Source organism: Gymnogyps californianus, chromosome 1 (genome assembly GCF_018139145.2).
Source record: "Gymnogyps californianus isolate 813 chromosome 1, ASM1813914v2, whole genome shotgun sequence".
In the NCBI taxonomy this organism is placed as follows: Eukaryota; Metazoa; Chordata; class Aves; order Accipitriformes; family Cathartidae; genus Gymnogyps; species Gymnogyps californianus.
Genome location: NC_059471.1, coordinates 81,677,754 through 81,690,150, shown reverse-complemented (window position 1 = coordinate 81,690,150; position 12,397 = coordinate 81,677,754). Strand labels below are relative to the sequence as shown.

At 39.8% G+C, this 12,397-nt stretch overlaps 1 protein-coding gene across 1 annotated transcript in view; it reads left to right on the top strand.

The window, feature by feature from the left end:
• ARHGAP6 (Rho GTPase activating protein 6) overlaps positions 1-12,397 on the top strand; it is a 343,048-nt gene that overhangs the window by 306,588 nt on the left and 24,063 nt on the right. The window contains 3 exon segments of the mRNA XM_050913825.1: positions 2,823-3,079; positions 8,010-8,205; positions 11,410-11,465. Of these exon segments, the coding sequence (XP_050769782.1) occupies positions 2,823-3,079; positions 8,010-8,205; positions 11,410-11,465 (509 nt within the window).

The window sequence follows — 12,397 nt, the reverse complement described above, 5'->3', positions numbered from 1 at the left end:
ACAGTAGGGATCCCCAGCCTACAGCAGGAAATAGGCAGTTGGAGCTTTTAGCTTGATTCTGAGACCAGAGCGTCAAACGGACACATCTTACATCTGAGTCAATGCCCTTTCTCCCCTGTCAATGGGTTGCTAAATACTTTGCATGACTACAACTCTTGTTTTTTAAATGAATCTGAAATGTCAAAAGGGCTAGCATTCACTCTGATGGACATGACCTTACCTGTCCAACAAGAAAATTGTTGGGATTGAATACTTCTGAAGAGTGATGGGCAAAACATGCTCCCCACCCCCCCCCCCCCCCCCCCCCCCCCACGGCGCGCACACCCACCGGTTTTGGTGGGAACTTGAGGCTGTAGCCAGTCTGCGGAGGGTGCAACCAATTCTCTTAATTTCAACAAACGAGCAAAAAGTTACTGCTTTTGCCAGTTTTTTAATGTAATTACCACTGCCAGCCAGCATCACTTCCATCTGTATTTAGTCTGAAAATCAGCCAGTTGGTTTTCATCCAGTTCCCCATCTCTGCCAGACATTGAGAAATCGGGGAAGTGGTTCATGTCCTCTGAGAAGGAGGCCTACAGCAAAGCAGCCTAGAGCAGAGGTTCAGTGTCCTTTCACTGCTACACAGGGTCGCTGAGCAAGAGCAGTTAAAAACCTGGCATCCCACACCTGAGGGTTTTCAAGGAGGAGCAACACCTACCTCAAAATACCAGCCTTTACATAACAAAGTCAAGGAGAATGTAATTTTAATAAAATTCCTTTAATGAGGCAGTGCTGAGATCTCATCTCTTGCTGATCTTGTCCCAGTTGATCCTAGTGCTGTAGGATCAACGGCATCAGTATGCTGTTGGGCATCACTGGGCTACATACTGCCGTCCCATCCCAATTTGAAGCACGAGTGTCTGTGAGCCAAAACCAGAGAAATATTTCATGTTCAGGATTTGATTTGGCTCAGTGGCTTTTCTCAGGAAATGTTGTGGAAGGACAGATAAATGGGCATGCTGGAGGTATAACAAAGTACCCGGTTAGACAGGCAGAGCGGGTGACATGTTACGTATGTGTGTTTCAAGTTTGTGGTCTTAAATGTTCATTGGGAAGATAATTCAGAACAGTACAAAATTTTAATAGTAATACTCTCATCATTTTATAGGCATACTCTGCTGGGTACAGGAAGGACGGGTCTAACTCTGGACTCCTGGAACTGGCAATTCGCGCATTGCTTGATACCCATGTGAAGATGTTCTTTCTTGTCCTAAATTAAATGCAGATGGTTTTAGTTGTCATTCTACTCACAGGTCACCTCCAGACTTGCTTGATATGTGAGGCTCTGCTTCCTGATTTAGTTTTGTCTGGCCACTAAAGTTAGTTCATGTCTTAACATTTCATACTTCTAAAGAGCAGTAATGTTTCTCACCAAATCAGAACAACAGGCCCTTGTCTCTTTAGTATGACAGGGTAGTAGTGTCCTCATTCAAGATTCATCAAATATACTCTTCTTTTCAATGCCTTACTTTAATCTTAATGATAATGCAAGCCTAGATAAAATTTGAAAATGTCATCAAAGATATAGTCAGACTTTAAGTCCCGGGAGGAGCTTTGGCCTTTAATCATTTAGACAATTGTGGCAAAAGAGAAGGATAAGGATTTTTTTGTTTGTCTGTTTTTTGTTGTTGTTCCTTTTTTCATGCTTAAAAAAATTGTTGCTTTAAATCTCTGGTACTTTATGTATTCCTGATATAGGCAGGTCTGAAGCTGGAACCTAGTAGAAGTTGCACCCATTTTCACCAGGATGGATAGAGTCAATAGCTTTTTTTTAATTCCATTTGAGCACAAAACAGTTCTAGTTGGCAGTCTGGCCCAATGGTTTTGGTTCTACTAATCTCAGATAGGTCTAGATTTGAAACTTAATGACGAGAATTTCAATGTTAGTTGTTGTCAACTGATTCACTGTGGAGCATTTTTCTATTTTGTAAAATATTTGAGCATTTTACTTTGAGACCTGAAGTGTATGCTGGTTTTGTACATGACAGTTGTATTGATGTGGGATGGGATTATGTTCTTTTTGTTAATTGAGAGAAACCTGTATTCTCCTGTGTTTCTATATGTCCATATGTATTTTCGTACTGTTACAAAGGACCTTTATACTGATATACCACTATTAAACTGGTTTAATCTTACCAGTATGTTAAAGCAGTGTAGTTCTTGTATCTATGTAAAACTATATTCTTGAAGGCTTAGTTTGGATAGTGGATGCACTTACAAGCTCCCTGTACAGGTAGGTGCATACCCTCCTGACCTGTAATGAGACCCACGCACGTGCCTGTACCCCTTGACTCTGGTGCCCTCCAGCATTTGTGAGAAAGAAACCTGGTGAAGGGGTCTGAAACATGAGAGAGCTGTGGCACGGTCCAGCTAGGCTCCCCAGTCTCAGGATTAGGTTACCGGAGCCTCTGATGGCCCGCCCTCTCTACCATCTAGATGTAGCCAGAGGTGCCTGACTTCCAGTTGCTTTCAGTAGAAGTTAAGATCTTAATTAGATCTGCTCCCAAGTGATTTTCCAAGATTCTGTGTGGTATATCTTGCATGATCCAGCTGGAAACAGGATTCAGATACCATGGGCTACAATTACATGGCACATCTCCACTATTATTTTATTGTTTGAATGTTGTTGTTATTATTATGCAATGCAGTACTTCATTGGAATTATTATATATTTAAAGGGACTTAGGATTGTTTTTCTTTTTAACAGCTTAATACTTAATTCTTTTTGTATTAAATAAATATCAGATGTTCAGTAAATATTAATTTTGTTGTTGTTGTTGCAGAATTTATTCCCCAGGCTTTTGGAATGCCCTTGTCCCAAGTGATTGCTAATGACCGGGCCTACAAGCTCAAGCAAGACTCTCAGAGAGAGGAGCAAAAAGATGTTTCAGATTTTGTGGCCTTTCTCTTGCCGTTCGGATCTAAAAGGCAGAACAAAGAACTTTCAAGCAGTAACTCATCTCTTAGCTCAACCTCAGAAACACCAAACGAATCCACTTCTCCTAACACACCCGAGCCAGCACCACGAGCAAGGAGGCGTGTAAGTAGACCCATCACAATGTGGTGCATGCCAGTAGGTCCGGAGGGTCTAGCATGTTGTGTGGAAAAATCCATGTTGTGTCTGTGGATTGTGGAATATTTCTTCTGTCATGTTCGAACAGTGATTTTTTTTTTCAGGTGGAAGCTGGCCTGGTCAATACCAGAAAATTATAACTGTAGTGGAAATCTTCTTTCTCTGGTGCTGGTGGGAAAAGATCATATGGACTGTGCAAGTCTGTTACAGATTGCAAAGTGGCAGAGAGATTATTTAGAAGTCTTTCTGTTCACTCCCTTTATCTACCTCCTTCCATCTAGGTCTTTTAGATTTAACAAATTCCATCTGTCTTCAACCTAATTTTTTCAGCTGGGGAAGACTAAGCCTATGTGATTGATATTTATATGTATGCTTATGTTAATCCAGCTCCACAAACTTGGAAATAAATCTATTAATCCCTATCCTAATATTAATAAAAATCCCCACAGTCTAATTCTGATCATGTCCTCGGTGGTAAATAAGAAGTTGTAAGAGTAAATTTGTACCAGGCTCTTTGAAGGACATTTCTGCATACAGGCTATGAAGATGCCTTTGGCAGCAGAACACAGTGCAGTGGTTTGGGTTGAATGTTAGTCCTGCGTGTAAGATAGGTACCTGGTAGACCATTTGTTTGCAGGGTTCTGTTCCTTGTAAGTAAATTTTATGCTCTGAGCTTTCCAGTTTTCCGGTACTCCAGCTAGTAACAGTAGTAGATTTTTATATTTTTTTGTTACCATGGGATAGAGGTTCTAGAATTACTGCTTTTTAATTTCATTTGCAATGGAGGGAGAAAAAATGTGCAATAAAATACTTTCAATAAAACCCCCTGTTAAGTAATCTGAGAAAGAATTAGGGGTACAAGAACAGACCCTGGAAAATACAATACTTTCTTAGGATCCTCACCTTCTTTCATCCTTAGGATAAAACCTGCTTCAGAGAAATGCTATGTAAGGCTCTTCAAGCCACAGCGTTAAGAGGGGTAGAACTGGAGTAAATTGCAAATTAAGAGAAGATTGAAGAGCCCCATGACCGGCCTTCTTTCACTCTAGCTGTCAGCTGAAGCTTGAAGCGTCTACATTCTGTCTGCACATAGCTGAGGGCATGATATTTGAAGATGTTTGCATTCTTGTAGACGCATAATGCACATCTATTGGCCTGTCCAGACCGTATGAACAGGCAGTTGTGTTCACACAGAAGTGCAAAGTACACTTGAATATAAGTGTGAAGGGAAACCTGCCAACTTCTTTCAGAATTTGGCATAGGCAGTGACAAAAAATAGAAATTCACCGTATACACCCATTGGCTTCAGAACCTGTTTTCATATGAGGGAAAGGTAATTCATGTGTCCAGATATGGGTCATCTGCTACTCTTTTCACCAAGTGTGATAAGATCTCTGACATTCATTTGAACCAGCAAGCAGAAGAAACCTGGATCCTTTGTTACATCGAAGGGATAGAGCTCCATCAGGACCAAGTTCCTAGAAGCCTGTGGGGGTTTTGCTTGTTTAGTTTGGTTTTTTGTTAATACCAGGATTGCAGCTTTCAGGGTGTTGAATTTGAGCCTTTAGTCCATAGTCATGAGGATGCAGTAGCACATGGTTCACCTACAGAGAATTAAGCATAGACTAAGGTGGGCAGTGTGATGTGGAGGGAGCTGGCATTTTCTCTTGGGAATGAACCTCAGTTATTCAGTAATGTACTTCATGAATTGTCAGTTATTTAACATTAATATCAACTCATGTCTCATATCTTGTCTGTCTTTGGCCTTTATACTTCTGCTTATCAGTGTACTTACTCTACTCCCCTGAGTTTTTTTAGGGGATGGTAAGGAAGCCTGCACTTATCTTTTATCTCTTGGGCAGTGTTGCACTGTTTATTTTCAACTATATCAAGGCAAATGCTTTAAAAAAAAAAAAAATAAAAAAAAATTATTCATTAGTACATGCAACTGATACAACCAGTTTCTCACAGAAATGCCGCACAGACACCTGGAGTGCAATCCTCTTGAATTGGAGGGATTGTTTATCACTGTACCATTCACTTCTTTGCAACTGTGTCATTCACTTTTGTTTATTCCAGTGAGTCTTCAAACACTCAGCTGAGGCTTTCAGTAAGGCATATAATGTAATGCTGGCTGCAGAGCTCATGGTATGAGTGCTGTGCTTATCTCTCCTCCAAGAGCTAGACAGAAATCACTGTTGCTGCATTTTCTGTGTATGATTTTTTCCCAGTTGGAAGTTGAGACCCTGGTCATCCAGCAAGGCACTTTGTGTGCTTATTATAGAGAATATTCTGACACTCTGTTAATATATTATTTTTTTTATATATATATATATATATAATGCAGCCAAAATTTATTCAAGTATCAGGAGCTCAGTCATACCTCTTTACTACTCAAATAGCATAATGTAGGGAGTGAAAATGGATCTGCCATGAATAGTACTTGATCCCATGCATACTCTGTAATATTGCTCATCTTTTCGAAAGAGAAAAGCCTTATGTAACCCTTAAAAAGTAAAGAAAAGCTTCATCTGACCTTCATTCCACACCTGTCCCTCTGGCCTTCATTTTCTTCTTGCTCTTTCCATCTCCTCTTTAATCTCCACTTCCCTTCATGGTTTTGTGTGCTTAGCTTAAGACTTGCCCAGTTTATTTAGATTTTGAGCTTGTCATGGTGGAGCAGGGACTGGCATCCATTATGTGCAAAGGTAATGCCTAGTAGATGGAACCTGATTTTTCTTCGGTTGCTGGGCATTGCAGTCCAGGTAGCACTGTGTCTGTATTAATAGTCCTGGAGTAGTTGGCAGCAACGTGCATGATCTCCTGCATCGTTCCTGAGCAGTCATGTAGGTCTGGCTGAGCCCAAACTAATAGGTCTGGCTGAGTTTAAGCTGGATCCATGGAGTATGTTGGTAGTGTTTTCCTGTGCAGTTTGAAATCTAAAATCAGAGCTGAACTGGACTTGGTATTGCCAAGCAGTGCTGTACTTCAGCCACTGAACTCAAGGTCGCTCTTCTTAAAGCCAGCTCAGTGCCCCAGTTAATCCACAACTTTGATAAAATGCCATAGGATAATGGCGAACTGACTGTATTTACATCTATTTTAGGGATCTGAATCCGACTTAAGTGACTCTGTGATAATAATGATTCATGAGGTGAGGATGCTTTGCGGACAGGGAGGGACTGGTAAAGGCAGGGTATAAAGGAGGGCACCTGTTGTACAGGAACTACCTGGAAGCTGCAGCGGTGAGGATGGCGTTAGGATTTTCAGTGTCAGTTGACTAATTTTGATGTCTGAAACCCCAAACTCTTAAAAACAAAATAGAAAAATTGTTCAGTTGGAATTTTACACACATGGATCATAGCCAGAGATTCTTGTTTGGGTTGGGGGGGGGGGGGGCACGGTGTGTTTCTTTTTGGCAGGAAAGGGTAAAGAGAATCAAGCAAATATGAGACACATCAGAAATCAAGGTCGAAGTTGCATTCTGAAGGGTCTAGTAATTGTTTAGAGATGTGGGTCCCTAAAAACTTCACTGTGTTTTATTTATGTCTTCCATGAGTTATAAGAAACAGAACTATACCTGATAATTCAGATGCTTTTTTTTAAAAGATATTATGAACTGAAAATTTTTAAATTCATTTGAAATCTCAGTGGACTTTGTTTGAATTGCCTATGTGTCGGAAATCTTTGTAAAGTTCAGTTGTCTAGGCTGATGGAAGAAAATACTTCTAGAGCTTGAAATTCCCTAGCAGTTGTACAGTTCTCATTTAATAGATGTAGAGATCTCACCAGCAGTCTGTGATCTGTCAGCAGAACAGCGTGCTTTTAAGAAATTAGACTTGTCAGCAAGTTTTTTGACTAGGAATTTACATTTTCTTCATTATTTCTTAGGATGACATGCTGGATCCCTGTACAGTACATTTTATGTTATGGTAAAATGTATCCTTTGTTTCAGAAAGAAAGAAAATAATTTACAATAGGTATTTTTAATGAGAATTAAAACCGAAATTTTTCTTTTTGTTTTATTATTATTTATAAGCCTGGATGGTCCCCTAAAATGTTTTTTGCCTGGTAAGTTTCATAACAATTGAAGGAAATGGTCATTTTGAAGGGACAGTAATCTTGTGGTTTGGGGGGGGGGAAAAAAAAATCTTATTTTTCAAGTGTGAACATTGAAACATGCCATAAACCTCCTGCTGCTGGTGCTGCTTTATCCTTTACAGACTGCTTGAACTTCTGTGCCTTGCTATAATCCAAACATAGTTTTCAAAGCTTTCATTGGAATTTTAATGATTTTAAAATATTAAGATACATGAAGTAGAATTATCTAAAAAATGTTACCCATCTACTTCTGTGGTGTGCCTTTGTTCTGTGATAACATGGGATTATTTCAATCTCTGCAGTTGTATGTATTTGTGTTATTAGTTAACTGTATGTGGTATATGGTTGTAAATCTATTTGCATAGTTGTCACTGATACAATGGCCCAAGCTGCAGAAGAAGTAGGGAATCAGGTTTAAAACTGTGTCTATATCTCCATGCACATAAATATTGTACTGCTCAGGTGCACACACAGACCATGATTCATCCTTGTCCTGCAGTATGTGCAGGCTTACAACAATAAAAAGGTGTGCTGAGTGAGTGGAAAGCATTTAGTTTTTTCAATATCTAACTTGTATTCCTTGTAGTATGGTAATAATAGCATTGGTACCATTTGTGATTTTCCCATCCATTACACTGGTATTATAGCTCCATTAATTTACAAAAACTGTGTAGCAAATTGTATTTTTATATTAGTTCATTTAAAATGCAGGTAGCAAAAGTCTTCGTTAGATAAGGTCCTGTGGTGTTTAGATTTCTCCAGCTGTACTGATTGTTCATGTGTGTGTATTTTACAGGGCGCGATGTCTGTGGACTCTATTACAGACCTTGATGACAATCAGTCACGATTGTTGGAGGCTCTCCAGCTCTCTTTGCCAGCAGAAGCCCAGAGCAAGAAAGAAAAGGCAAGAGATAAGAAACTAAGCCTGAACCCTATTTACAGGCAGGTTCCCCGGCTTGTAGATAGTTGCTGCCAGCACTTGGAAAAGCATGGTAAGAATATTTCATTTTCCCAGGAGTGGCAGATATATTTTTACTATAATATAAATAAATGCGTGTTTTGAGAAGCAAGCGTATACTTCCAATTGCAAGGACGTCTTTGAAAGTCAGACACTTTTCCTCCTATTTTGCCTCTTGCTAAAGATACTGTCTCACAAATAGTTACTTAGATGGTGTCTTCCCAAACTAAGGATCTATGCTACAAGCTTGCAAACTGGCCCATACAGCACAGGGAAAGAGACATTTCTTGGAAGTCGTTCATCTCATACTGGAGTGCTCAGCTCTGCAGGAATGGCTCTTCACACCCCGCGGGTTTACTCATACCTTGAGAATGAAAGTCTGAAATGTGCCAGTCAACCTGGACAACCAATGTGCCATTCTTCGCAACCAGTGGATCTTAAGGTGTAAGAGCTAAATTAACTGTTTATACTACGGTGCAAGACTTAACTAGAAACAGCCTTTGAAGATAGAGGCTTACAGAAAGAAAAAATTCCCATGCTAAATTCTATTAAGCTCCAAGAAGCTTTTTCCTGTTCACTACAAGGCTTGCAGGCTGGCTACTCAGTTTGTCCCTGACTTGAGTCCTCCTGACCAGCCTCAGGCTCAGGCCTGCTCTCTCCAAAGGGAATTATCAACTCCTGCCAAAATTCTTCTCATGTCTTCATGATCGTCCAGACACAAACCTCCCACCAGCTTTATGTAATGCAGAAACAATAGTTAATCAAGGTATCTGTTCAACTTCTCTCTCAATGTATCTTAGTCTTGTAAAGATTTTTAATGAGAATTGAAATAGCTTGGCCACAGCAAGATGGAGTTATCACATGGCCAGATAATAAACAAACCATTAAGTAATGGTGACTGCAACACCAGATGATGCATTTGATGCCTAATTTGACCAGAAAGAATTCATTTACTGACTCTGAATGAAGGCTTTTGCAGATGAGGGACTACAATTTAAACAACAATGCTAAGGTTTTACAATACATAACTGAAAACCATGTTGCTTACAAATATATAAAGTAGAACTGTGAAAGAGAGTCATTGTTATCCTTTTACAGAGATTAGATACCATAGCTGACAAATAAGTGTGGGGATGATTAAGTTTGAGAGTAATGACTTCCATCCCTTTAAGCAAGGGTAGCTGAGTTTGGAGAACATAAAAGTGTCTGAGTCAGCCAAAAAAGCCATCCAGCTGACTATCCTTTGGATACTGTGGTTTTATGTCACTTGAACATCCATGATAAATTTTTTAATCCACTTAACCCACTGTCATAACAAAGATTCTTTTCTATACAACATTCTTTACTAAAATATTTGCTTTACATTAAAGTTTCCTTTTAAAGAAAATTTATGGTGGGTTTTTGTGCATTTTCTGAGAGTGCACTGTAGTACCCCACAACACAATAATCTGAGATAACTTGGGGCAAATATTGATGTTCCTCAGTTTTCAATTTAATCCACCATCCACAAAACAGTCATCGGGATTGGCTGACTTCGAGAAATTTAAAGATTGCAAAAGACGGACGCTACTGTTTGCTCGTTGGCTTTAGGGATAATAGAGGACTTTCTGTTCTAGCAGCAATCCTGTAGCAACATCATTCCAGGCTATATGAGGGACGAAGTTTCTGATTCTGAAAACGCTTGCCTGTATGCATAAGTCCTTTAGGCCAATTTTTCAGCAGCAGATCACATAGAGGTATCTCACAAATGCTTTAAATGATCATTTTGAACGTTATATGACAAAAAATGATTATGTTTTTAGCCATAAAAGCCCCTGGCCTTATTCACCTTCCCTGTTTTCCCTGGGATCATGTCCCAGAGTTGTAAAGGCTTGACTTCCTGCAGACCCGCAGTGTAAAACAAATACTGTATGTTTGTGCAGGAACTGGTAACCAGCCTCCAGTTTTTGCCCAATATGAGTATCTCCATCTGAGATGATTCCCTGCCAATGTTCCTGGGTTTACTAAATGTTATTCCATCAATGTAATTTTCTGTTAACCAAAGATAGAAGAATATTTGAAGAGAGGTGTCATGTTGAGACTAAAAACTGAAAGGCAGAATCCTATCTGAATTTCTCTGATGAAAATCTGCAACTCCAAACACCACTGCGAAGCTACACATCTCTAGCAAGCGAGTGTAGCCTCATGGCTATCAAAAGGCATTTGGTTTGCAAGGTTATTTTACATCTCCTGTATGTCAGTAGAGAAAATGAATGTTGCAGAGTAGCCTTTGTTAGACCATAAACTTTTCAAAACTTATAGATAATTTCATCCTTTTTGCAAAAAAAATCTGTGTAAAATGATATTATGTACACAGCTGCTTAAGTCTCTAAGATTTCCACTCACATTCTCATTGCTAGAGACCATGTCACCTCTAAGGTGACATTTACTCTCAAATTTTTCGGTTTCTGTTACTCAGCGAAGTATGTCCATTCAACAACCATGTTATCGTTTGTTTGATATTCTGGTAGTATCTACAGGGCTAGAAGAAGGTTTGAACTGATTTCTTATGCAATAGCAGGCAACACCCGTTTCCGAATCACTTCAAGTCTAAATGACACAAGAGGCACACCTTCTGCACTTTGCCTGAAGTACAGCAGTACTTCTTTATAGCTTTCCCTCTGTGTAATAGCTGTTCCTACCCTATGAACTACACGCAACTCCCAGGTAGAGTTCTTCCCTCTCGTAATCTGCCTGAGTACCCTACTTATGTCCCTTTGAAGGAAACTCTCGGCTTTGTATTGACAGGCACTACAGAGCCAGCAGGTAACCCCAAACACCAACTGCTTCCTGTATCCAAAGACACAGCTTAGTGTCCAAGTATTTAGTTATTGCCTGTTTGCTTTGATGTCAGTCCTGGAAGTGCTACCTCCAGACGCTGAGCAGTGCCTCACTCTCTGCATACCTCTCTCCCTCACGGAGTAGCAGTGGTACTACCAAAATGGCATCACAGGAAATGTCACGGAGATGCCGTTTTGCAGGTTAGGTGATGTGAGGTACTTGAAAACGACAGTGGATGGCTTCTTAATCCAAGACAACTAAGTTTTGCCTCAGCGTGGTAAGTACAAGTTTGTAGAGAAATACATTGCGGTTTTTTTATTCTTTTAAGTACACATATAGCCCAGATTGCTTTGGTTCAATGCAATTTTCAGTAGAAGATTAAACAATAAAACAGTTGTCTGATGTGCTACACTTGCAGGTCTCCAGACAGTAGGAATATTCAGAGTTGGAAGCTCAAAAAAAAGAGTAAGACAGGTGAGTGGATATGGATGCACTTTTCCCTCATCAGCTATGATACAAACAAACCTGATTCCTTTCTGTTAAGTGATTTCCTCTCCATCCGTCACCTGGTGAAATTCAGGCTTTCTGGGTCAGTGACTTCATTGGTTTTTTGGTGGCTCATAACAGGCCATTTCCAGTCATCTTTTACATCTGGTGAAATCCTTGTCAGGTTCTCAGCAGGTTAACAGTCTCTGTGTGTTTTGCTCTGCAGAAGTAGCACAGGGTTGGAGATCCAAATAGACTACAGTGATGAAATTTTCCAAAGGTTACACTGTAGGGAAAAAAAATCTTGGCTGCTAGTTTCATCTCAGAAACAGCTGAAGCTCCCAAAGTAAACCCAAACTGTAAATCTTTTTTGGAAAACTCACAGTATGAGAAAATATGCAAGTACAGAACAATCTCTTTGACCCTCAAATCGCTGCTCCCAAATATCACCTTTCTTTTACCCCTGTTAAACTTGAAGGTCAGAGCAGACCCATTCAAGTCCTAGTCTCAGCCAAATGTTGAAAAAGCAAAGATAGTGTACAGTTAGGTTCCAGAGACAAAGTCAGAAGTGGGTGTTTCCTCAGCCCTAGATACTGCATTGTTATTCTCAGAAGTTGGGAATACACATTGAATTAGAGCAGTAGAGAGTAGTGCTTAATGGTTGCATGATGCTTAGGGAGGGGATAGAAAGTTACAGGAGAATACCCCTGCCAGGAAGTATAAGACCAAAAAGATCAAATAGAAAAAAGCAGAAGAAAGCTTGACTGCATCTGATCCCAGAAATAATAGTTCTTTGTTGCAAAAGTTACACAGTATAATGTTTGGCACTCTGGAAAGTTACCTTGAATAGCTAAACTGACTTGATTCTGGCTGGTAGGACAGTATAGCCTACTGATCTGTAGCTTATTCTCTAGCAGTTT